Genomic DNA, 27,239 nt, shown 5'->3' on the forward strand with positions numbered 1-27,239 from the left:
TCAATAATAATCTGCGTGTTAAACTTCAGAGTTATTTGAGTGTTACTGGTTGTTCACTTGCTTCTCCAGTGTGAAAAAGCACAACTTATTTCTTTTCTCTGTGTCGTTTGTATACAACCATGCCAACATGTGCTGCATTTTTCCTGTAATTATTTATTCCTCCCATCAAATCCCTAGCTTTCACAGAATCATAGAATGGTTTGGGTTGCAAGGGACCTTAAAGATCATCTAGTTCCGAGCCCCCTGCCATGGGTGAGGACACCTCCCACTACATCATCGTGATTGCTTCAGATTACGCGTGCGTTTACACAGATCTGTTGTCCCCTTGTATTTTGGTCATTCTGCTTGCCATTTCTCTCTTGTTTAGGCTCCCTTCTGGAAGCTGGATGTTTTTGTTGTGTCCTCACCCCTTTAGTAGCCTGTTCTGTAAGGGTGTGCATGCCAGAGCCTATTCCTGTAAGTGGTTAGAGTTGGCAGAGCTCTGTGCTTGCCATCTTGAGAATAAGATGTGCGGAGACACGAGCAGTCGGAGGAGGTTGCAACACCCACAGACATGACCTGCTGCTTGCTTACCTCCTCATACAGCTCCCTGGTTCCCCTCAACCATTCACAACTACTACATCTTAATTAATTAAGGGTAATAAATATAGTGTGAGCCGGTACTTCCCAGCACAGTAAGGTGTGCCAGCCAGTTTCGGTGAATGAGGCTTACCTTAAAAGCATCTTTGACATCTTTGATGTTTTGTATCATGTGAGATTTAAAAGATTTTTTTTTTTCTAAAGAAGTTTGCGGAGGCCTGACTTGAGAAACAAATCCTGAACGTTGTCATTTTAATATCATAGACCCAAAAGTGAACCCAATAGTTGAGATTGTTAGCGTTAAATGTAAGATCTCTAATTTATGACTACATAAAGAGGAGGGAGGAATATGTTAAAAACTGGAGTTTTAAAACTACAACGGTGCTGGTTACCTCCTGGTGAAACTGTGAAGAGGAGGATTGTATTGTTGGCAGTCGTGTTCCTTGTAATGATCTGAACGGTACCACTCTTAACATTCAAATTTACTTTAGAGACCGGGATACAGACCCGTCTTGCTCTGTGCCAGCTGCATGCGGTTTGTGCAGCAGGAGTTTGTTATTCGCCTCCCTGAACAGTCCTGCCCTGCATGTGACACACATCTATGTGTATCTCTGTTTCTGTTCCCACATCAGAGCATCACACGCCGATGCATTTCCCATCTCTAGCTGAGTCTGGAGTTCAGTGAGGGAAGGGAAAGAGTAATACCTCTGCTTTCACCAGTCCTTTCTCACTGCCAAACACTATCTTGCTTTATCTTCTGCTGAGTTCCAGCTTGGTGATTACCATGAGCCTCTCGGAGATTTTGACTGTAGCACAATAGTAGGTCTTGCATACGATTTGAGAGTGTAGGAGTTGCGATTTGGCAGCTTCTTCGTTTCTGACATATATGTAAATCTGTACTATGTGACAATCAAGCTCTGCCTTAGTCACCTTTCTGGCTTGTATGCCACGGGCTTCTGACCCTGCTGCACTGGCACTGGAGACAAAGGGAAAAATAGAAGGTACACCAGCAGAGATAAATGTGTATTTTATTTATATATTTATAAATATGATTTAGGGAAAACACAAACACAAGTCAGAGTGAGAAAAATCTGCTTGCGAGCTGATAATGGAGGGGTAATACTGGTGCTTGTATAGAGAGCTTCTGTAAAAGCATGTCAGATCCTTTTGTTAAAAGCAGATAAAGGGAAAAACCATGAATAAGCTCCATTGCTGCAGAAGACAGAGCATGTTGTGTTTTGGGCTGGATGAAACCTCATCAATTTAGAGCTCATGTATGTCGTTGTGTTTGGACTGGGATTGTTATGTCTGATTCCTACAAGACAAATCCTTTCATTATAGAGCAAAAAGAAACAAACACACATTAGGGTTTCAGATGGCTGGAGACACCTCGAGTTATAAGGTTTTGGAATTCTTTAATGGCTGCGTTTCATTATTGTGAGCACTTTCTGAAAGCAGAAACGTTCATAGCTGGTGGAGCAATGAGAGCCTGCACACGGGTGTCTTTAGCATCTCTTCTCCCAAAGGTGTAATAGCTCTGTGGTCCACAATCAGAGTTAGGATAGCTAAAAATAGCAAATATCATTGCTGAAGTTTCATCATCTGCTTAAGTACAGTCCTTCCATGTACTGAGTTAACTTGAATGGTCATAGAATGGTTTGGGCTGGAAGGGACCTTAAAGATCACCTAATTCCACCCTCCCTGCCATGGGCAGGGACCCCTCCCACTGGCTCAGGCTGCCCAAGGCCCATCCAGCCTGGCCTTGAACACCTCCAGGGATGGGGCAGCCACAGCTTCCCTGGGCAACTGGGGTCAGAGACTCCCCACCCTCATTGTGAAGAATTTCCTCCTGGTGTCTTGAATAGTCCCTCTTCCTTAGTGCATCCATCTGCAAATGGATCTCAAAGGACTGAAGTAAAGATCAACTTTCACGTAAACCTAACGTTAGAAAAAATATTTACTTTTTGCACTTAGAAATTACCAAAAACTGTTCAAATGAGAAAAAAATATTAGTTTCTTTGCTTTCATACTTTATATTTGAATGGTTGGACTTGATGATCTGGTGGGTCTCTTCCAACCTGGTTATTCTATGATTCTATGATTTACTTGGCCTTTTTCATTTCTATTGCCAATTGGCTCACATAGCAAGTGGAAGGTGGAGGGGGTTACAGGTGGGCCACCGTGCCTGTGCAAATAAGATTCAATGCAGTTGCCTTTGAAACTAGTGCCTTGATAGCACGTTTGTGTCTTTGGGGTTGGGTTGGTTTTTGTTCATTTGCGTGAAGCAGTTGGGTTGGACCAGTTGAGCTGTAGATTGGGAGAATTCTGTAGATTGCTTATATAGGAAGGCTGGTCTAGTTTGAGTAGAAAATTAATCAAGCTTGTTATTTGCAGCGAGACCAAAGGATATCAAGTTAGCACTACGAGGAGGAATATTTTTTGTCCTAATGGCTTCATGCAGGGTTCCACTGCTCAGTGTTCTGAGACTAATTAATCAGTAAGGGTGTCTAATTAAAAAGATGACTGTTCACCAGCTGCCACAGCAGGTTGGTTAATGAACTGAAACATTACAGTATTTTTGTAGCAAATATTTGCATTTGGAAGGCTGCATCTGTTTGTCCGAAGTGAAAATAGAGGAGTTTATGCTTCTGTGCAGCGTGGAATAACTTGTGTATTCTCTGCCCGGTACAGCGGGAATGATCCGTTCACCAGTGTCAGCGCTCTGATCACAACCAACGTGAGTTTGGGGGTTTGCTTCTTGCCAGCGATGGTTCAAAAATGCTGCTCCTTGATGGAGCAAACAGCCTGCAGAAAATGGTGAAGGTCCCCCTTTTGTGAGAAAGCCTCCTGGAATCCTCGCAGGTGGTTCCTTGCCCAGGTGGTGATGACAAAGATCGGAAACACAGCGTGCCCTCTTCTTGCACCCAACAAGCTTCCAGCAGTAAAAGTTAGAGTTTTGGAAATTCCGATCTGTTGCATTCTTGTTCTTGTAGTTTTTTAATTTGTGTTTTTATTTGTTTTCCCTACTAATTAGGAGTGGTCACCTTTAACTGGTAGAGAGGTTAGAGGTCAAGAATGGCAGAGCTGCATGCTTATTCTTTGTAAAAGGTCTGATTATATAAGGATCAATTATCATTAATAAAAATTGTGATTTTTTTTTTTCCAGTTGACTAAAAAGAGAGAACACCAATACCTGTTTTGTTGCTTTTTGAATGAGATGCCTTGATATCAAGCAAAGCAGTTCTAGAGGAACAGATAGCTTCCAGGTGTTTAGCAACCTTCCCATTTACGTTTCTTTTTCAATTCTGTACTTACGGGCAGTTCCTTAAGTTTTACTTCGCTTCACCTCTTTTGGAAGGGTAAGGAGGGGATGACTGTTACTTAACTATTCTTTTAAACTGAGGGAATTCACTTAATGGCCAATAAATTCTTCCTTTTTTTTTTTTTAATCACGTAATGTGCTCCACAGAGAAATATCATGTCGTGTGCTGGTCGGATCGATCAGGTGCTTCACGTATTGGTGTAAGTTGAATTGTTAGTGCTGGCAGTCAGTGTCTTCCACTTGTTTGAATTATTTTAGTGGTGCTGTGTGCTGTGGAATAATGAAGTGCATATGAACTGAAAAGAACTTATTAGCAACTAGTGAGAAAATATTGCTTCTGAGAAGCAGATGTATAATTCCTTAAATAGCTTCATTTAAATTCAGGCTTCATATAAAAGGTTTAGTTTATTATGAATGTACCGGGGTATCTGGTTTCATAGTAAATGTTAATATTACTGTTACAAACTCAGGAATGAAATGTCCCTAAGGTGAATTTAATTTGCCAAGTTTTTATTCATTTAGAGCTCATCTGAAGAAAATCTTTCAATTTTGTGTGCACAAAAGGGAAAATCTTGTGTTCACTCTTCATTTTCAAAGAAATTCAATTTAATGACAGCTCTTTTCAAGAAGAGAAATGAGTAGCATCTACTAGTAATTTTTACTTTTATGTCATTTTAACTTCTCTGTCTGATATTTGAGGGGGAAAATAATGCCAATCATTTTTTTTAAGAGCCTGCATAAAATAAAAAACTCTGCCATGTTTAAGATTGGGCTGGGCAGGTGCTGGGCTGTCTTTTTTAAGGTTGCCTCTGCCGAGCAAGGTGGGATCAGATGATCTTTGAGGTCCCTTCCAACCCTATATTCCATGATTCTATGATTAAAGATATTTCCTGCACCTTCTTTTCCCTACAAACCCACTGGTGATAGCACTGAAATGATTCTTGCAATACAATTCCTGTCTCTCAGATTCCAGAATGAGCTGCCGGCTCTGAAAGCCACGTGTATCGACAGGTTTGTTTTGCAGAACAGAACGTGAGCGAGATTTGCGTTTGCCCTCTTGGAGACCGCGCTCTGCTTTGTCTGTGGGATTTCATAATCTGTTATCAGCAAAACCGGGGCCGCGCAGTTGCCCGTTGTTTCAGACCAAAAGGTAGAACGTTTGGGTAATATCAGTATTATGGCCTGAATAGATTTAAATGATGGATACTGGAAGAGTAGATCCTACAACCGATAGTCTCATCGACTGTGGATATGCATATGTGGATGCAGATAAAGTGTTTCATGAGGTAGGAGCAGAGCTGGCTCAGAGTCTCGCTCTTTCTTTACAGTAGAGCACGTGGTAATAGCTGGCAGTTCTGGTAAATGCTTGGCACCTCAGGGCTCATTTTGAAAATAAACAATATTCCTTCGTAGATAAAACATCAGTGGGTATCCTAGTTTAATTTGAATATTGGTTTGTTAATGGAGGTTCAGTTTCGTGCAGCAGGGATGATGCTGATGCTGAAAGAGCAGCCGTCGTAAGGAGATGGTTTAGACAATGGTAGAGTAGAGCTGCACCATCTCTGCAGTGTGCGTTGGATTTGTGATGCGTATTAATTCCGTGTGCGCGCATCTCTTGCAGTGTGGGGCACTGCTTAGGTGAAGCAAATTATTGTGTATGTGCACCACTGCAGAGAGCTGCAGTTCCCGGGAGCATGCTTATTTTTCTCTAATTTAACCAATCAGCCTTCTCTTGGTATTAGGCTTTCATCTAAAATTGACTGCTTCCTACCCATCCCCTGCTCCCAAACGAAGGTTGCATAACTGGCATTCAGGAGGCTGCGTTACTCAAGGGCTGGAGCTGCTGAAAAATCATAGGGTCATAGAATCACCAGGTTGGAAGAGACCCACCGGATCATCGAGTCCAACCATTCCTATCAAACACTAAACCATGTCCCTTAGCACCTCATCCACCCGTGCCTTAAACCCCTCCAGGGAAGGTGACTCAACCCCCTCCCTGGGCAGCCTCTGCCAGTGCCCAATGACCCTTTCCGTGAAAAGTTTTTTCCTAATGACCAGCCTGAACCTCCCCTGGCGGAGCTTGAGGCCATTCCCTCTCGTCCTGTCCCCTGTCCCTTGGGAGAAGAGCCCAGCTCCCTCCTCTCCACAACCTCCTTCCAGGTAGTTGGAGAGAGCAATGAGGTCTCCCCTCAGCCTCCTCTTCTCCAGGCCAAACACCCCCAGCTCTCTCAGCCGTTCCTCATAAGGCCTGTTCTCCAGCCCCCTTCCCCAGCTTTGTTGCTCTTCTCTGGACTCGCTCCAGAGCCTCAACATCCTTCTTGTGGTGAGGGGCCCAGAAATGAAGGTGAGGGAAGAGGCAGACCCTCGGGGTTGGTATGTGGCCGCAACAGAGTGGTTCCTGAGAGGGATTAGGGGATAGCAGCCATATCCCACTCACAGTCTGGGAACCGGAAGGCTGCACTGAATATCAGAAGAATTGGATTTGAAATGTCTTCTTTGTAAGGCAGTCGTTGCAGAGGGAAATAATAGGTCATGTTGATCTCCAAAAGCATCTCGGGCTTTGGAGTAAGGTGGCCATTCCCGCGTCACTGGAGCTGGACGGCCGTGCTGGCAGGTGCAAGGGTTTGCATATGCCACTGTCAAAAAATGACTGTGTCTTGAAAATCTAAATTGCTAGCTGTAATTTGTATTTGGAAATTCAAGCCGAAAGCAACTTTGTTGTAGATGCTGCTGTTTCAAACCATCGCGAGCTGCTTTCGTCAAGGCCTAATCCGGCGCGCTGTACTGCTCACCCAGCAAAAGGTGCCCAAGTCCATCTTTAAAACAGGCAGAATTTCCCGTGGCTCCTTTATGAAAGGTAATGTTGCAAAACATCTTAAATACTTTTATTTAAGAGAGCAAACCACCTCTTCCTGACTTGCTGGTTTCAGCGTGTTAGTGGTTGATGCTGTAAGAATTCAACTTCTCAACAGAAACCTCAGCTTAGAGAGGAACATGAGGAATCAAAGGATCCGATGTATGCTTCAGCTCTTTTTATGTCTCCAAAGAATCGCAGTTGGTGTTTGAAGGTGCTTAAAATGCCTTGTTAACAACAGTACTGGTGGTCCGCGTTTCATTAAAGCCTGGTTCACCGTAGCAGCGCACAGCCAGCAGCGGGGCATTCACAGTAATTGAAATGGCACAAAAAGCAGGAAGGTTTGAGCTGCATGTGTAGAAATCCTGGAACTGAATACAGGAGTGAATTCTGATGCCTTTTGCTACCTGAGTTTACGTGAGACTTCTTTATGGTAAATCCCTCATGACAATATTATTGCTCTGTTATTCAGGATGTTCTTCCAAGGGGCTGAGCTAGGATTACATACGTTTTCCAGTAATCACTTCAGAGAGGATGAGACCTATAGATCATCTTTCCAGCCTGTTTGTATTAAACACTTTCTCCTTTTGTTGTGCTAAGGGTAGAGGTACCAGCGAAGGGTAATTTTCAGCAACAAAGCAGCAGCTGCTGCGTGAACTCTCCAAAAGGAGATGAGTTGCAGTCTGCTAGTGCATATACTTTTTCTAATAATCTTTTTGTGTAGGTTTCTGTGGACATACGCAAATATTTTGGCAGCTAAGAATTGTTTTTCTTGCTGTGAATTTTCCTCAGTTGTTTTTTTTATTTTTAAACTGACAACTGAATACTGATGGGATGGAGCTTCATGGGTTTTAATCATATGCTGCATGTGACAAAGCCATCTTCACATGCCTGGTTTGTCTGAAAAATGATCCAGTTTCAAAAAACAATCCGTTTTTAGCTAGGTAATAAAATACCCAGCCTATGTCAAAACCAAAATGGTCCCATCGGGGGGTGCGGTTTCAGGCTGTGCCTCACCCAGGCTGCATGCTTGCCAGAAGAGGTGTCTTTTCACTGCGTGTTCATCTCTTCTGTTCATTCTATCTAGCGATTGCAAGGCTGAGACATCGCTGCAACGTGCATGGTTTTATTTAGAAGCCTTCCTTCCCTGCGTGTCTCTGTTAGCAGGGACGGGAGTGGGGCAGGGGAGCTGGTGGGGAGGCAGCCCCTGGCAGCCGTAGGTGCATGTCACAGAGTGGGTGTAAAAGCAGGCTTCTTGTTAGCTACAGGGCAAAGGAATTAGAGGTGCCTTTTGGAACCAGGCCACCTTTCTTCTGTCATTTTATAAATGTCATTTCAGAAAGCACTTCTGGTCTTTGTCGTCACACCTTGCAGGTTTCATTTGCCTTTCTATGAAAATGCTTGCTCTCAACTTCTTCTAGCCCGGAGACGTAGATACACATTAAGGATAAAATGTGCCTGCAAATGTTAGAATAAATATTCTTTTGGGGTCCTTTTATATAGCTGTGTATGTATATTTTCAGTGCAGAATGGCTGTACCTGGTACGAGAAGCAACATGACTCCTGGACGCTAAGTGCAAGCAATGGCTTTACGCAGCTGTCAGTTAAGTGGTGTTTGGACTGCTGTACGTTTTCTTTGAACTCAGACTTGCATTTCAGGCGACCATGGACCTGGTTAACTTTAGAATATTGCACAACTAGGAAACTGATTTCATAGAAAGCTCAGAACAGCACGTCTTTTGTCTTTGCTAGCCGGTTGAGTCAGCAGCAAACCTAGAAAACAGGCGGCCTGGCTCCTCCAGCTTAAGCATTAGATGAATGCTTCTAAAACTTTGATATAGAGTCTTGATATTCACATGTCTGAGATTTTTCCTGACTGATGAAAATGCACGTGTGGTGACTGTTGTACACGGAGTTCCCTTTGCAGAAGCTGTTGACTTTGTCACAGATTCATTCATTAACATCTTTTCCTACATTGTTTGCATCTTGAGAAATACCGGTGGCTTCTTGTGATGCTGAAGAGGGAATGAGCTAACTATGTGTCTAGCCTCAAGGATTAATACTAAGATCGGGTAAGCAGAACTACAAGAATAGAGGCAAATTAGTCTGTGCTACCCTTGCTGCAACCCTTTGTGTTCACTGAGTTTCCAGTGTGCTTCTCTTGATTGTTTTGTGCTGCAAGGAGTTAATCTGATCCTTTTCCCTGGAGTTCAAGTGAAGGAGGAACCTGACTTTGATTTGTGTTCCTGCTGCAAGCCCTCATAGGCTGGGCTGAGAGACTTTTTGGATGGGTCAGGAAAGAGTTATGGGTAATGCCAGCGGGAACAATGATTAACTGGAGTGGAGACGAAATACCAGGCACATCTTGTGTTAAAGTATTAGCTTACCCTGGGGTGCCAACACGTGCTACGCGTGTGGTTCCAGAGCAGGTACTTCCACTAGCCATAACTCTCTGAAGGGTCTGTTAAAGACTTTGCTTAGTATTAACTCAAGCCTATTTGGGTATGGACTTTGGAACGTTACACAGATTTTTAATAAAAGGAGCAATTTTGACAACCTGCAAAGTGTTGGCCGGGAGACTGAGTTCTTGAGCAGTGTGGAAGAGCTTGGACAGGTAGGGGTCCCGTAACGGTGATCAAGCAGGGATCAAGTTTATGGATGTTTCAATCGTGGAATTAGTCGTCTTTGTAATTGCATACTAATGGAGGGGCAGAACTCTGCTGCTTCAAACAGAGGAAATTCGATATTTTCTAACATTTTTTAAAAAATAATAAAGTAACTTTTACTTGTATGGTGTCTTTCAATCGTTGTGACAACTTGACACAAGTACTGTCCCATTGCTGTTGGTTTTATTAATGATCTGATACGTTTTATGGATCTAGATAAGGTCGCCAGCATGTTAAATAAGTGGCACAAGGTATGAATTTCTTCCTGCTGACTGGGAGACCCTCGAATGACTCATTTTCTGTCCACCTTCCTTTTCTCCCTTGTAATTTTTAGCGTTCTCTGAAACTTGTACTAATTGTGATCTCCACGGCAGAACCCAAAAAAACCCATCGCTCCTTGTCTCTGAAGCTCTTTCTGCAAATTGAGTCATAGACATTACATTTTAAGCCAGCAGAATGTTTGATTATTCTACTTTTGACTGCCTTTAAAATTCTAGTTGCCATAACAACTTTATTTCTTTATTTTTAGCACATCAGTTGCCATAACAATATAATATAGCTTTTTGAATGTAACCATTTTTTCTGACTTTTTTTTCGCTTTGTTTTATAAAGAACCTTCTTTGGGGGTGGAGGGAAGGAAATGCAGCAAAGCACTTATGTTCTAAGCAAAGCCGAAAAATAATTCTTTTTAAATCTAACCTGCCATAGTGATGGAATAAGGCTTTTGACTACTGAGTATTTTCATAACTTATGCAAAAAAATGAATGCAAATCACTGTATAAAGCTTTTCCTTTGTGGAAAATTGCTGTTGGGGTTTCATTTTTATGTGTTGTAGTTTGTGTATTAGAAAACCATAACTGTTGGCGAGTCATTTCCAATATCTGTATTTCATAACACGGAGCAGCTATAAATAAGGTATAGGCAACTGTTAGTGATACGGGAAGCATTTTCCTTTGTGCTGTTGAAAGCTGTCGCTGTTCGCTTGGCTGTTGTCTTTTGCTTACTGTAGGACTGCTTTAACGATTACTGGTAGAGTTTTGCAGCGGGTAACTCCATTTTTGTCCTGTTGTTCTTTATCTTCTCTCGCATTCGAGTATGAGAACAACCGCTGCTCGCTTTGCTCCTGCTGCAGACGTGACAAAACACGCGGGTAAGGAGGGTGCTCAGCAGACACGCTGTGTGCCTTTTCAAGCCAAATGAATTCCAGTCACCATATAAACCGGGTGGACGCTGGCATCCTTCGCGGATACAGCCGGCAGGGACCCCCTGCTTCCATTTCTTCCCGCACAGCCCTTCCCCAGCATGCTCTCAATCCGTTAGAGGCCGGTGCGTTGATACACTGAGGTCTGGGCAGTTAGAGGTGATGTATCCTAAACACATATGAATGAAAAGATTGACATTTAGCTTCAGACCATTAGCAGAGGGGAAGGGTTACTGTATGAATATGAATCCGCTTGATCTAGTGGGACATGCCCCTGCCCATCGCAGGGGGTTGGAACTGATCATACTTTAAGGTCCCTTCCAACCCAAAGTATTCTATGATTCTATCAGTTTAACATTGGTGAAAGAGGTTGAACTTAATCTATAGACTTCTATATGCCCTGATAGGATCCTTTCCAAAGGACTCGTAGATCTCGAAAATGCTGTCTTTATATTTAACCTGTTTTTAGTGGTGATGAAGTGTATGTTTAATTTCAGTGTTTTTCTTAGTGATGGCACATAATGTCAGGTTTGGTATTTCTTTTTGAATAAAAAAGTAATTTCTCAGCTCGCATAACATTTTACATGTGCCAATTTCTAGTTATAAATATAAATGTCCTCATTATCTAATACAATCAGAGTAATTTAAGACAAGATCTGCAAGTTACTGGAAGTAAATGTATTTAGGTGTTATTACTCTTGAAACATAGTTATCAGATGTGAGAGGATTGAATAAATTTTAATTAGTTAATTTTGCACTCTGGGGCAGGAGGGAAATAAGAATCTGAGAGTTTGCTTTCAGTGGCCTTTTCCAAACATCTATCCTTGCCGTGTTCCTTGCTTGTGAGTTAACCAGGAGTCCTCTTCAGCTGCCGTGGTTTGCAAGTTTTTCCCTCTTGAAAGCTCTTGGTAGGAAGCTATTCCTGGTCCTTTCTCATATATGGTGATGGATGCAGGCGTGTGCTGACATAGACTCCGTGCTCTAAGGGACTATAACTGATACCTCTTCAGCAGACCCAGCTGGGAGGAAAATTTGGTCTAAATGAGGCTGAGCTTAAAATCCATAAAAAGAAATTGTGCCACACTTCAGTTCATAAATAGCTTTCATTCCATATCCTTTCCCTGTTCCTTGGTTCTACATTTCTTCACAAAAGTGGTAGAATAGCGATAGTAACACTTCGTTTGAAGGTTGTGTTCTAAAATTCACAATTTACTTTGATTGTTTTCAGCTTCGTTGTTCACAAGAAACAGTGGAAGTGGATTTACTCCCCCAGATTTGGGGTCGGAACCCCCTGCTCCTCATTAGACCCTGCAGGAACACAAGTAGTGAATCTTTAGTTCTGGACTGATTTTTGTCTGCACCAGCTATGGGCTTCTCTCCTAAACGATACCGATTGTTCAATGTTTTTCTGAGCCATCTCTTGTCTCCTTGAGGAAGCACTATTTTTAAAAGTCCGTTCAAGGAAAAGTTTAGGGTGGAATTTGCCAATTATATATGGGAATAAAAAATAAACTCTCTGTGTGACTGGGCATGTGTTTCTAGGCAGCCCTCCTGGATGAGATGTTCTGGGAGGATTAGTGGGACCATTTAGCCAAAGCTGCATCCGTGAAAAGTGGATTTGAATCTGTTTCCAACACCTTTCTGTGAATTTCTCATGTAACAGTAGCTGCCAGTTCACAACATGTAGTAAAGAGAATTAGGCTGGAGTGGATAATTCTGAAGGTTTTAAATGCTTTTGGAGACGATAGTGAATTACGCACAGGGATTCTTTCTGTGTTACAGCTTTCAGCACAGCTGAAATCCGTTGCCAGAGGTCACGGTGGGGAGGTTTTGTGGTACAGGTTTGCTGCTGTGCTGCGCAGAAGCGTTGTGCTGGGATGGACAAGGGTTTGGAAGTGCACGCAGCGTTGATCCCGCGGCAGCTGATGGATGTGTGGCCTGGGCATTGAGGAATGCTTTGGGGATGAAGTAAAGGTGATGCTTTTGGGAGAATTTCAAGAAATAATACTGGGCATAGCTGTTCTTGTTTTTTTTAGAAGAATGAAAGGTACATTTGCATGTTCTGTGACTGTAGCCTGCGGTGCATCCAAACTTGTGATTTTGAAGACTGCAAGTATGCGTGGGTTTGATCCTCATGTTCGTATCTTGGTAGTTGCTTCTGCACAGGCCTTAGACGTTGGCTTCCTAATCAAGGCTACAATAAATTATTCATCATTTGAACTCATTAAATCAAAATTGGTTGCCTTTTAAAGGTCATGCTGTAGTTTGAGAGCTCTTTGGCTTGCAGGATGTGGAAAATCAAAGTAGGTGAGCACAGTGTTTGGGATGTTTTTTTTAATAGCCTTAAAAATCTGTCGTTCTAGGCTCTGCTGAAATGGAATCACTGCTAATACCAACTGAGCTTATTCTCCTGGGATCCTGTGGAACATACACTTCCGTGGTGCCCAGTTGGGATATACTTTTACTATACCGATTTCTACAGAATGTAATTCCTAGCTTGACATGGACAGAAATCTTAATGAAAACATGCCTGTGTCAAAACATGCCTCTAAAAGCTTAAATGAAAGCAGTGTTAAAATAATCTTTTTAAGTATTTTTAAATATGAGAAATTATTCCCACCGGAAAGGGAAGGGTAATACTCCTGGCGCTGTGTTCTCTGCACTTCAGGATTTCATTTACAGTTTTCTTAATTGCTGTCTTTTGTCCTGTGATTTAACAGGTGAAAAAATTAATCATCTCTCGCAAGCAGTGTAATTAATAGCTCATTCCATTCACGGCAATGAGCTGCCATGCACAGAGGCGAAGTTTGATGGTAGGATGGGACATGGGTTTGTTGTGGCACTTGAAGTGCAGGGGCAGTGCTGAACAAAACGCACCTTCTTCCACGCTGTCAGGATGTTTTCAGGAGCCACTAATGAGATATTAGTCACGTAACGCAGAGCAGGAGCTGAAGGGGAGCACTGCAAATAGCAGCCCCTCCGTTGGGATGCTGCTGGGAGGTAGGAAGCCTGTTCTCTTTTGGCAGTGTACTTTTCTTCTTTTTTAAACTACTGCTATTTTGAAAGCAGGTGCATTAATGTTAGTGGCAGATACATGAAACTGTCTGAAGTCACATGTTTAATTTTTTGCTTTTCATACCATCCTGAAACATTTTCCTTATTTTCCCAGTGTCCATTTACATTAATTTTTCAAGCATTTTTTATCACTTGGAGTCAGTAAGTAAATAGCATCATTCCATAGCTGAAGTGCTGTTTGTTTAAGGCAAATGCTGCGTTTAATTCCTGAAAAATGCTGATTATTGCCATTTGTTAGACTTCAGAGCATTTCCTTGAGGTAAACTTGCTCCTTGATAGATAGTTTATTGCACAGTGGTTTATTTCTATTGATTTGCAACACAGAAGTTTGGTGGTATTTGTTGCTCCAAATAGAGCTTGTAAAGCGAATTCCATTTGTCACAGGAGCATCGATATAATCTTGAGAGAAGCTCCTCCTGAAGAAAAATGTCCTTTAATGTAAAATTCAGGAAAGTATCCATCTAATCCAGGAGATCACAGGGAGTAATATTGAAGGGGAGATTGTAGCAACTTACTCTGAAAACTTGCTGAGTGTTTGTTAAATGCATAAAAACTTTAAGTGGCTAATTTAAAAGTTTCAGGCATTGGATGTGCTGGGTGTAAGCGTTCAATACTAGCACAAAAAGACTGCATAATAAACTGACACACGTGAGTGCCCGTCTTTCTCTCCTGATCCACCACAACACATGAAAAAGGATTATTTTTTGCCAGTTTGTTGTTGCGCAGCGTATGTGGTGCTGGTTAATATTCACCTCTTCGAAACCATATGGGAGAAGGGCTGGGACTGTGAGTCCAGCAGGAGAGCAGGCTGGAACAGAGCCCGCTGGAGCAGCAGGAAAAGGAGAAGGGATTGCTAGCTCCCTGCACATCCCTCGCCTGCCCTGGCCTTTTTGAAAGCTGCTGTCGTCTTCCAGCCTCTTCCCTGAACTACCCCACCCTCTTTTTCAAATGAAGCCAGCCCCTGCTTTCCTCCCCACCTTATCAACCCTGCTCTGTTGCTGCCATCAAATGCAGCTTCACCTCTCACGTGGAAGAGGCTCCTGTAGGCTTTGGGGATGTTTTCCTGTGGCGAGGAGGTAGGTGCATCTGCATTTCAACACTGCGGCTGCGTAGCTCCCATCACTTGATCTTTTTGATTTATGGCATTCTGTACAATCATGGGGTGGGAGGGAGGAGGAAAGGAAGCTGATCTTTGGTAGCAAAAGTGATAAATGAGACTACCGGGTAAAGAAATACTTAATGGGTTTAAATTTTCTACAAGTTACTGTAGTTTTCTTAAGAGCCACCACTGTGGGGTTTGATCACTGGCCTGAGTCTTTAGTCCTGACAAGGATGTAGATGAACCACAACAAGAAAAATTTTGAGCTGATACGGGGAACGTGGTGAAACTTGGGAGCAGGGGGCCACGTGGCTTTGAAAGCGCCGTCCTTGGAGATGTTCACAGCTCAGCTGGACGTAGGACCCAGTGCAGTCTGACCTGAATCTGGCCCCAGGTTGGAGGTTGGCCCCACTTTGAGCAGGGTGTTGGACCAGGTCATATCCAGAGGTGCTTTCCAACACAGAGTGTTCAAGAAATCTAGCATTGTTTTGAGAAAAAATAATGACTTGATATGTATATACATGTAGCTCTTTTATCTCGTATTATATGCTGGCACTCAGGTGGAGATTCTGGTGTTTTCTGTGTAAGCTAGAGCTCTTTGTGGCAGTTTTTTAAATAGATGACTGTAGTGGGTGGATTTGGAAAAGCAGCTTTGTATTCCAGATAACAAATGAAACTGATTTCTACCTTAAATACAGCACCAATATGACTTCTGAAAGCAACTTCTAACACCAATCTGATGTAAAAGACCCAACCACATACACACACAAAACTGTTAAGGCAGCTACTGATTTTTCTTCCTTCTCTCCCTCTTTAAGCTGTAATACGAGCTGCAAGCTTTACAGTATGGAGTTTTTCTGGAGGCATTAAAAACCAAACTAGGGTGTCCATATGATGTGGTGGACAAATAAATTCCGGAGGTATTTAAGATAGAAATAAGGCAAACTGAAGAAACATCTTTGTTCTATAAGCTAAAGAGAAAGGGGATGAAAGAAAATAAAAATAATAAAAAAGGATTTGGGCAGAAGAAAAGATGATGAGGAGCTGGTATGTGTATCAAGATCATTGTTCAGGTCTGCATCTGGGTGAATAACTACTATTTTCTTCATCCCACACTCTCGGCTGCATCTCTCTGCTCTAATCGATGTCTTTTAAAAAGGTTTTACAGAAATTGTTGTTGTCCGTTTAATCCAGCTGGCCATCCTGTATTTTAACAAAGAGCATCCTGAAAGGCTTCAACCTAGAAATGAGCGGTGCAGCTGAGATGCTGCCTTGTGCGTGGCAGGCATTGCTTCCATCAGTCCTGTTGCCTTACAAAAAAAGATGTGGAAAGCAAACATTCCTATTCCTTTCCCAACAGAAGAAACGAGTAATAGATTGTTTCCTTGCTTGGAGCTTCTATATCTACCTCTGTAAGGACTCCTTCCCTCAGAGGAGCTTTGTCTCGCCTCCTTAGAGGTCACCCATGATCGCTGCTTTCACAGGCTTTCTTCTTACACACAAAACTCGAGCTCCTGCCACATCCCCTCTGTTTTCCACAGGATCGGATGGTGCGAGTCTTTTGGTGTGGATGGTGCCTTCTGTTGTCTCCAGCTGATGTAATTGATAAAGGAGGCATTGACTTGCACCTTCTATTCAGCTTGAAGGAGAGCGCTCCATCCGTCTGCTGGATGGAGCAGCTGTGATATTTATGCACCACAGAAAATACTGCCTTGGTGGCAGCCACTTAATTCTTCCAACAGAACTGCCTTCTCCTTCTTACTTCCTTTTCTTTATATGCAAATAAAAAAAATATACCTGAGGGACATAGTGTTTAAAGCTGTGCCAGAATCCCCGTGTGTCTCTACCCTTCATAGAGCTTTTTTAATGTGCTGTCTCTGACAGAACATTCCAGTATTGCCACAGCTTGTAAAATCCCGTCTGTAATTGCGAGTTGGTCAGAACTAGCCAATTTCTGCTTTAGTTTTTGGACCGCTGGGCTGAGTCCAACGGCATGAGGTTTAACAAGGCCAAATGCCGGGTCCTGCACTTGGGGCACAACAACCCTGAGCAGCTACAGACTAGGAGAAGTCTGGCTAGAAAGCTGCCTGGAGGAGAGGGACCTGGGGGGGTTGGTTGGCAGCGACTGAACAGGAGCCAGCAGTGGCCCAGGTGGCCAAGAAGGCCAATGGCATCTTGGCTTGGATCAGAAACGGCGTGACCAGCAGGTCCAGGGAGGTTCTTCTCCCTCTGTACTCGGCCCTGGTGAGACCGCTCCTCGAATCCTGTGTTCAGTTCTGGCCCCTCACCACAAGAAGGATGTTGAGGCTCTGGAGCGAGTCCAGAGAAGAGCAATGAAGCTGGTGAGGGGGCTGGAGAACAGGCCTTATGAGGAGCGGCTGAGAGAGCTGGGGGTGTTTAGCCTGGAGAAGAGGAGGCTGAGGGGAGACCTCATTGCTCTCTCCAACTACCTGAAAGGAGGTTGTGGAGAGGAGGGTGTTGGCCTCTTCTCCCAAGTGACAGGGGACAGGACGAGAGGGAATGGCCTCAAGCTCTGCCAGGGGAGGTTTAGGCTGGACATTAGGAAAAAAATTTTTTCACAGAAAGGGTCACTGGGCACTGGCAGAGGCTGCCCAGGGAGGGGGTTGAGTCCCCTTCCCTGGAGGTGTTTAAGGCGCGGGTGGACGAGGTGCTAAGGGACATGGTTTAGTGTTTGCTAGGAACGGTTGGACTCCATGATCCTGTGGGTCTCTTCCAACCTGGTGATTCTAATGATTCTATGAAATACAGGTCTAGTTAGTGCCATCAGTCTGTTGTGGTTTGCGCTGCTGCTGCTTAGAAAATGCCCCCGGGAGCTGGGCTCCGGGCAGAGCCGAGGTGACAAAGCCACGGGTGGCTCACAGCTTCACTCCCTTCTCAGGAGCGAAGGAAACCTGCCTAGGTTTCCACGAAGGTATCAAACTTCCTTCCTTCTGAATCCCTTTAATGATAATTCATGAAAGGGCAGCGTTTTACCTGTGCTGAAAAGCAGCCAGCAGAGGCTGCCATTGATATTTCTGTTCCCTCTTAGCTGCTCGGCAGCACCCGGATTCCCGCACAGGCCCCGGAGCAGCGAGTGCCCTGGGCAGAGCTGGGACCTCCAGACCCGCTGAGGTCCGAGCATCAGCTGGGTCTGACCCGAGCACTCAGTGGCTGCCCTGGTGTCTGGAAGCTGTGCTGGCTGCCGGTGTTCCAGTCTGCATTGAGCAGGATGCGCGGAGGATGCAGCTTGTGCTCCACCTAACTCTAGGCTTCACCTTTCTGTATCTCGTTGAGCGTCCTTGAAGATGTTTGGACCCATTGTGGGGCCTTCAGCAGCCTGACCTGGTGGGAGGTGTCCCTGCCCATCACAGTGGGATTGGAATTGGATGATCTTTGAGGTCTCTTCCAACGCAAACTATTCTAGGATGGTGTCTCAGGTGCCCCCCAGCGTGGGGCAGGGAGGGAGAAGCCGCGGATGCTGCCGTGCCCTGTGCACACCCTGGTTTGTTCTCCTCCCCCACAGGAAGAGTGGGAAGAGGAGGAACAAAAATCGCTCGCTATTGTTCTGCCTGTGGTATGGATAGCGATGGCTCCAAGCTGTGTGCAGGGACTAAATTTAGTCATTAGATCTGTTGTTGCAGCGATTTACAGTTCTGAGGTGTTGGAGTGATTTTAATTTTGCCTTCTGTCCCTCGATGGAGGAGTTTGGAATTATCACACGCCGGTATTGCAAACCACTCTGGCGCTGCTGCAGTTGATGCAGCTTCACGTTTCTACAGACCTGTCACTCAGCCGGGGATATTTGCTCCAGGCTATACTCGAAATACAAGATGTTAACCCAGGAGCAGCTGATTAAAACTGTGCCTGTGGTTTGCCTTGGAACTACAGGAATTGAAATCACCGCAGTTTCTAATGAGTGAGTTTGTCAAAGCCTCCAATACCATTCCTGGCACGTCTTTTGCCGAGGTACAACCCCGAGTCCCAGGCTGTGGTTGGTGTTCTGGTATCTAAACTCACCATTTCTCTCTGCCCAAGGGGTCCGTGTACAGCAACTTTGGGGATTGCGCCTCTGCTGCTCGTTTGAAGTTTAGTAAGCACGGAGTAAGTAAGCAGAAGTTCGGAGTCCTCAATCATCCATTTGCACGGGTAGAGAGATGGGTTAATTGTGTTAAAAAGTCTCTGCTTTGACAAACGATGCGTTGCTCCCAGGTGTTTGCACTGCAGTTGGTTGGAGAGATTAAAGACAGGCACAGTGTTGAAAGCTGGTGCACACAAGTTTAAAACAAATCGTCCTTAAGTATGAAAATTATCAATTTTCAGGGCACTGGAATTTTGTCTTTGAAGCAAGATGAGGATTTGTGTTGAGCCGTGGTGGGTATTGTACTAACCTGAATGTTTGCAGAGAATGTCTAGAAGCCGTGTGTGGAATGAGGGTAACTCATCCCCATCTGGGGGACAGCTTCTAGGCAGATTCAGGGAGTGGTGCCAGCAGCTTCCAGAATCCTGGATAGTTTGGGGGATGCAAGCGCCTTTTGGGGTGGGATGCGAGCGCCTTCTGGGTGGAGGGTCCTGATGCCCTTTGGGGTGAGGGTCTGAGTGCTCTTGGGGGGGAGTACAGGTGGTGTTCGAGGGGTGTCAGGGCACCCTTTGGATGAGAGTCCAGGTGCTGCGTGGCATGGGGTCTGGGCATCCTCATCTTTCGGGATGGGGGTCCGGATGGTGTTTGGGGTGGGGTCCGAGTGCCCTTTGAGGGGAATTGGGGCACCATTTGGGGTGGGGTCTGAGCACCCTTTGGGGTGGGGGTCCAGGTGGTGTTTGGGGTGGGGTCTGGCCACTCTTTGAGGGGGATCTGGGCACCGTATGATGTTGGATCTGGGTGAGCAGGTGCACTGTGGGATGGGGGACCAGGTCTTTTTTGGAATGGAATCTGGGCCCCCTTTGGGATTGGGGTCCGGGTACCACTTCACACAGGATCTGGGTGCCCTTTGGGGTTTGGGGTCCAGATGCCATTTGGGGTGGAATCTGGTCACTGTTTGGGGTGGGGGTGGTCCAGGCACCCTTTGGAGTGGGGATCTGGGTACCACTTGGCGTGGCATCCAGGCTTCTCTTTGCGTGGGGGTCCGGGCGCCGTGTGGGGTGGGTCTGAACGCCTTGGGGGATCTGGGTGCCGTTCCTCGGGCTGAGCCCCCAGCCGCTGTATCCCACCTGCATCCCTGCTCCATCCCTGCATCCCGGCTGCATCCTGGCTCCATTCTGCCTGCATCCCTGCTCCATCCCTGCTCCATCCTTGCATCCCGGCTGCATCCCAGCTGCATCCCTGCTCCATCCCTGCATCACTGCTCCATCACGGCTCCATCCCTGCTCCCTGCCGGGTGCAGGGGGGGAGGCGGCCCCTCCGCAGCAGCAGCAGCAGGAGGAGGAGGAGAAGAAGGAGGAGGAGGAGGAGCAGCTCAGGTGCGAGCAGACGCTCGGAGGGGAAAGGGGAGGCAGCTCCTGCCGCCCATCCCAGGATGCCGGGGAGCTGGAACAGGATTCCAGGGAGCAGCCCTTTCCCTGCGGGATCCGGGCGAGGAAGAGCCGGAAATATTCTGGGATGTTACCAAATCAGAAGGACTTTCTGCAAGGCAGAGAATTAACTCCGAACGGAACGCGCTCTCCCGAAGTGCCGCAGCGGGATCGCAAATCCGCCCTTCCCAGCACTCCAAATCCCTGCTGAAGGCACAGCGAGGGCTGCCGGAGCCAGAAATCTCTGCTTGGAGGCACGGCGAGGGCTGTCAGAGCCACAAATCCCTGCTGGAGGCACGGCGAGGGCTGTCAGACACTGGCGAGGTGCTGGTACCTTGCAACAGACCCGAAGCGAAGGGAGCTGGGTGACCTTGGAGATCGTTTCGCGTGGATCCATTCATTCTTGCCACCCGTCTCCCAGTCTCAGGGACTCCAGGATTAAAGATGGTTTGAAACATTTTAGGGGCCTTTTAAAAAGTGAGATTGTGTTCACTTAATGACCTGCCTAATGATTGCTGAACTAATCGAGTGTTCACTTTAGACTGCGTGGAGAAGACGCTTTCCTTTAGCGTTTGCTTCCTCCACAACTGCGAATAAAATAAATGAGGTAACGTCCTGCGATTCAAAGCAACTATTTATTATGCCGATCGACTAATATATACAGAAACTACGTAGAAGATGAAGCTGAAGAACAGAATAATGGAGTAGTAAACAATGGCAGCTTTTCTGGTCAAATCAGCGCTTCGTTAGCCTCGCGGCAGAATGCAGATGGAAGTTTCTGTTCTCGTGGTGTGGGGGTTTGTGAAATGATTCAGGTGTTGCTACAGAGGTGAGCAATGTCGTGGATATACCTGTGAACTCCTGGGTATCAATCCACTGTAGCAGAAATGGCAGAGTTTCCAAAGATGATTATTTTAAATTACCTTGGCTGAAATTTAATTCCAGAGGATTTATTTTGTCTGTGGGGACCTTGAAGTATGCTTCTGGCATTAATAATTGTAACGGACTATAACTGTTGGAAGGAATTGTGAATATTGACATAGTCTCCAAATTCTATTCTTAAATTATTTTCAATTTTAAATGAATAGACACGATCTTCCTCATTGTATGTGAGATGTATGTTTTCTTTCTTGGGAGTCAGAGGACAAATCTACCTTGTCCCCCACCTGCCTCCCTCCAAATAAAATTCATTATTCATACCCAAACAGTGGTGAGTCTATTGGAATTAACCTTGACAAAAATGTTTTCCTTACCTTTCCACTGAATAGCATGGATAAGACGGAGTACCATCTCCTGAAAGGAGTCAGAAAAGACAGCGTTAGATGATGAACTTTTTCCTTTAGTCTGCAGTCAGTCTGTGATTTAAATAGAGACATTAAAAGCATTTTCTCCAGTAACTGCTGGTCCAGGAAACCTGAGCTGAACTGAGGTTCCTCCTTCCCTTTCTCCCCCTTGCCCCGTTATATTCCAAAGTAAATGACTTTCTCAGGAAAATAAGCAGTCATAAATTCTCCCCCTTCCCCTCTGGGAAATGAATGTGTCTCTATTGTCAGGGGTTTTTTTTGGTATTTTGCAGTACCTGTTTGTTTTAGAAGTGCCTTGTGTTTGCTGAAGATGGGTCAAGAGCACTGGAGGAGCTGATCAGTGGCCTTTCTCTTTCTGGCTTTTTTGTTTTTGTTTTTTTTTTTTCTTTTCTTTTCTTTCTTTCCTTAAAGCTAAGGTGTGCCAGAGGTGATGCACTGATGCTGAGGAGGCATCAACAGCTATGGGACTGTAACCCTCTCACATGTAAGCACTGGCAGTGTCTGCAGAGACAGATCGGGAGACCCTGGAGCAGAGGTTAGCTGCTATTAAGCGGGTCATCTGCTCACTAAGGCTCAGATTGCAGTGTTCCCCGGTCACAAAACATGAACCGCTCCCGATGGATTGAATGGAGGACTCTGAATATGAGCAGTAGTGTTACGAACTTATCTGAGCACCTCTCCTGCCCTCTTGGATTTGGCCACTACAATGCGGTTGACATCTGTATCCTTGAGACGGTTGTTATTGTCTTGCTAACGTTTTTAATCATTGTGGGTAACTTAACTGTGATCTTTGTTTTTCACTGTGCTCCACTTCTGCATCATTACACCACCAGCTATTTTATTCAGACCATGGCCTATGCCGATCTCTTTGTGGGAGTTAGCTGCTTGGTTCCTACTTTGTCCCTGCTCCACTACTCGACAGGTGTCCACGAGTCCTTGACTTGTCAAGTTTTTGGATACATCATCTCTGTGCTAAAAAGCGTGTCTATGGCATGTCTCGCTTGCATCAGCGTGGATCGCTATCTCGCTATAACAAAGCCTCTCTCCTATAATCAACTGGTCACACCTTGTCGCTTGAGAATCTGCATCATTTTGATCTGGATATACTCTTGCCTGATCTTCTTGCCTTCCTTTTTCGGTTGGGGAAAACCTGGTTACCATGGAGATATTTTTGAATGGTGTGCTACCTCCTGGCTAACTAATGCCTATTTTACCGGCTTTATCGTCTGCTTACTATACGCTCCCGCTGCCTTTGTCATATGCTTCACCTATTTCCACATCTTTAAAATTTGCCGGCAGCACACCAAAGAGATAAATGATCGGAGAGCTCGATTTCCTAGCCACGAAGTGGATGCCGCTGGGGAGACTGGGCACGGCCCCGATCGCCGCTATGCCATGGTGTTGTTTCGGATAACCAGCGTGTTCTACATGCTGTGGCTCCCCTATATCATATACTTTCTGCTGGAGAGCTCGAGGGTGTTGGAAAACCCAGCGCTTTCCTTCTTAACGACCTGGCTTGCTATAAGCAATAGTTTCTGCAACTGTGTGATCTATAGCCTCTCCAACAGCGTTTTCAGGCTGGGACTGCGGAGACTGTCAGAGACAATATGCTCGTCTTGTATGTGTTTAAAAGACAGGGACGTGCGGGACCCTAAACCAAGGAAACGGGCTAATTCGTGCTCCATTTAAAGAAAACTGGCGCATGTTAATCGAATGTGGAGTTTTGCTAGTGTTTGCTGTATCTGGAAACCTGCCAGAAGAGAAGTGTTTACTTGAGTAGTTTGCTGTGATGCGAGAGCGAGTTTAAGAGGGAATGCGGAAAAGGAAAAGGCTGCTGTAAGAGGGGGTCGCTGGACTCGAATATAGCTCTTGTGAAATTGTGAGCAGAGTGATTCCACAGAGACCACGAAGAAAGTCAGAATTAAAAATCTTCCAAAGGGCGTGAAATAACTACCGCATCTGAGGAGAATCCTCATAAAATCAATAAGCTAGTTACTACCTTATAATTTCCCCTTGTAGTAAAGTTGTCTTACTATCTTCGTGTCAGAATATGCTGTAGCCTTCTGAATTAAAATATATTTAAGAGAAACAATCAACAACACAGTAGGTGGCTATCCGTAAATCATATACCTGAGGACTATAGTAGATACTGCAGATTAATACTCAGCTCTCTCTCTGCTCACATCTCAGGCGATTTTCAGTTGTACAAACGGTCCGCGATGCATAAAACTCACCCTGGGTGTGACGCTTCTGGATAAAACAGCACATTTTCACAGAAGCTCTCCCTCTCATTTCCCCCCCTTTTTTTTCCATACTGTGCACCCCAAGATTCCATTGTGTCCAGCCGTTTTAGTTTGAGGGAAACCTACAAGGTAAACTGAGTTTCAAACCTTTCTTCCTGTAGAAAGCAAAAGCAATAGCCCTTCCTGGCTGGCTGAGCAACCGCAGCTGCCCATGCACAATGACTTCTTCAGTCTTCACGTTCTCCTGCTCCTGTTCCATTCGCACACAGTATGGATGTAGGTGCCCTTTAGGGTGTACTGAAGCTTCTCCTTCATTGGCTACACAGATAATCCTAATGCAGATATGATAATCGCACACAGCAGTGTGCATCACTGCTTAGAAAATGAAAGCGAACCCTTTTCTTTGGGGAGTCTACGTAGCTTACTGTTGTAGCTGTCAGTCTGCTGTGTGAACCTGCCTTGCACATACTGTATTTTTTTAGAGAAAACGTAAATTGTGGTCTGTGCCTAATGTTTTCATAGCACATGGAATAATAGGTCGATGCTACCAGATTAAAAGTTACACTTGCTTTAAGAGAAATACTTCTTTGCAGTTGTTGAATAGCTGTTTTCTTTAGACAAGTGTTCTTGGAGGAAGTGAAGAAGACAGCTTAGTATTAAATACAGGCAAAAAGCTTCAGAATTTCCTTTTGTACTGAACTGATTTTCAGGTCCACTGATGAAATCTTTTTTATTTTGCAAGGGTACACGTTAGGTTTGTGTAATAAATTGCCAGGGGTTCAGATGCATGCCAATCGATAAAATATTTAAATTATTATTTTGAACCAAATGTAATTTTCTTAGATGGTTATTGGCTTTTAAAAAAGGCCCAATTATTGATCGTTGGTGCCTTTTAACACTGCACTATTATTTCTTCTTTCACCAAAATGCATATGTAAAGATCGTGCCTATTACTTTTTGTAATGGAAGCTAACCACGCTTGCACACTTGTGGTTTGACTCTAGATCTCCCTTAATTATGTATTCCCTGTTCTGTTGAGGTGGTTCTGAACCCCTGTACCTTTTTTTAAACCTGTAAGTAAGCTGAAACAATGGAATAAAGTAGTATTATGTATATCAAAACCAGCCTTGGCTTTAGTTCCCTGATGTTACGCTCCGTTCTCCGTGAAAGTTCTTTTGGGTTAGGGCTCAAGGGTGAACGGTTTAAAATCCAAATCTCTGAGCTGCTTACTTGCCATCTTAAACGTTTATATGCTGGTTTCTAGCGTTGTACAATCTTTAAAGCAGATTGAAATATGACTTGAAACGTTCCTGTAGCTAAGCTGAGCTGTTGCTGACAATTAGCTCTGATAGATGCGGAAAAAGGAATGGTATTCTTTGCACGTATCTTGTAATGCTCCACGTCTACAGGAATGTGCCTGCTGCCGTCCTCTGAAAAGTTGCTGTGTATTTCGGAAGGCTCTTTCTGGCTGACTACTGCTCTGTAAGGTTATGTAACCCCATCTCTTCACACAAACACGACTGGGATTCTTTTCGGTTTGTCACTATTTTGTTGTTGTTTCTGCTTGTAGGTCCTCGGCGTGCGAGGCGTAGGCAAGGGACAATGAAGTATCATTTCTCTCAACTCGCAGGGCTGGTTTCATACCAATAAAGTAGTTTTATACCTGTGCTCCAGAGCTGCCCGGTTACCGCTTCTGGTTTTTGTTGGTAACAAGTTTCAATGGAACCTCCTGAAATTCTAGATAAGTTCTAGAAGATGCTCAAAGTTGAACCGACCTTTTGTTAAGCACAGGCTGGAGGCGGTAGGCGCGTTGTTAGCACGGTACTGTACAAACATTTACATTAGGAAAAATTTTTTCACAGAAAGGGTCATTGGGCACTGGCAGAGGCTGCCCAGGGAGGGGGTTGAGTCCCCTTCCCTGGAGGGGTTTAAGGCACGGGTGGACGAGGTGCTGAGGGACATGGTTTAGTGTTTGATAGGAATGGTTGGACTCGATGATCCGGTGGGTCCCTTCCAACCTGGTTGTTCTATGATTCTATGATTCTATGAAACCTGTAGGAATACGCAAGCTAACTCGCTTGTAGCAGTAGTGCCTTAGCTGAACCTTACTTGTGTAGTCTCAGCAAACGGAGTTGATGCGCTTCACCGTGAAGCTTTACTGTCTGCAAACAGTAGGTCAGAGAGGGAGCTTCACTTCTAAGGCTGCGGCACAAGGTTCCCTCGCCAGCTTACCAGCTGCCGGCCCTGCAGGGCCGAGCAAGCAATACTTTTCTCTCTGCCACCCTGCTGAGCTCATGGAGTTGTTGGGTGGCACTGGAGGTTTCTTTTTTTCCTCAGGCTGTCCTTGGAGGGAGAGAATAGAGTAGAAATCCAATACCCTGCAACCAAATCCTAGGTTCCCAGGTGCTTTGCCGTTTTCGGGGTGTTTGTTCCTTAAGCACTGGCTTAATGTAGTTGGTGCAAGAATGCCAGTTTGCTTCTCCAGACCCTGAATTTCAGTTGCTGTAAAAGCACCCTTCAACCTCTTCTTCGCAAATCTGAGTCTCCTGCTCTCCTGGAATCTGTCAAATTAAACGTCTTCAGCAAAAGTAAATATGGCATTTCTTCTTGCTGTTTGCAGGATGACAGGGCTCGACCTAGTGGGAGTCACATGCATTTTTAATTTTAGTGAGTTTGTTTCATTTTTGAGAGTATTTTCCAAACTCATAATTTGAAAATTTATTTGAGGGGTTTGTTGTTGTTTTACTAACACTGTCTGAGGATTCCAGCTGGTGCTGAATTCTCTTTCCAAAATTATTAAGCTGGACGTTTTAATGGATAAAAAAAGTCCAATAGAATTTCCAGTCATCCAGTCTGTCACGTCTGATTTTTATTCTGTCATTACATAAAGTCTCATGTTCTTGTATGAAAAGCTGATTAAAGAATGGGGCTTTTAAGTCTGGCACACAGCCTGTTTCCATGGGCTTGAAGGTGTGTGTGGTTTATGAAATACCTAGTCAGTAGGTGACCTGACACTGACCAGAGAAATGGGTGTGAAAAAATATTTGTGGATGATGCAGGTAATAACTGAGTCTCTCCGTATCCAGATACATTGAGGGAGTCGCTAGAGCTTTAGGTGCCTGTGAAAAACAAAGAGTAGCCATGAGAAGAAAACCTGTATTAAATACTATATACAAAGTCTAAAGTGAAGAGATATGCCTCATGGGTAAGCAAAACAAATATATATAGATGTATATAAAGCTTCTTTGTGCAGGTAGATCCTGTTGTGCTGTTATGTTCCCCTTGGATACTTGGGCTTTAGGATAACAGAGGCCATGTCAAGGTTGCTGGTGTTACTGGTTTTGGAACCTAATCTCTTCAGCCTAAGAAAAAGTGAAAAAAACCCAAATGT

At 44.6% G+C, this 27,239-nt stretch overlaps 2 protein-coding genes across 5 annotated transcripts in view; both read left to right on the top strand.

Annotated features, from left to right (window-relative positions):
* RABGAP1L (RAB GTPase activating protein 1 like) overlaps window positions 1–27,239 on the top strand; it is a 248,130-nt gene that overhangs the window by 56,898 nt on the left and 163,993 nt on the right. The window lies entirely within an intron of this gene.
* Window positions 20,241–25,101, top strand: GPR52 (G protein-coupled receptor 52). 2 transcript variants are annotated; one of them, XM_069862585.1, is made up of 2 exons: window positions 20,241–21,130; window positions 22,017–25,101. In XM_069862585.1, the coding sequence occupies exon 2, from the start codon at window positions 22,209–22,211 to the stop codon at window positions 23,292–23,294; it is 1,086 nt and encodes a 361-aa protein (XP_069718686.1). In that variant the 5' UTR covers window positions 20,241–21,130; window positions 22,017–22,208; the 3' UTR covers window positions 23,295–25,101. The 2 variants fall into 2 exon arrangements, with proteins under 2 accessions (XP_069718686.1, XP_069718687.1); XM_069862586.1 differs by having other exon boundaries at window positions 22,022–25,101.

The sequence above is a fragment of the Phaenicophaeus curvirostris genome, chromosome 8 (genome assembly GCF_032191515.1).
Source record: "Phaenicophaeus curvirostris isolate KB17595 chromosome 8, BPBGC_Pcur_1.0, whole genome shotgun sequence".
Classification (NCBI taxonomy): Eukaryota; Metazoa; Chordata; class Aves; order Cuculiformes; family Cuculidae; genus Phaenicophaeus; species Phaenicophaeus curvirostris.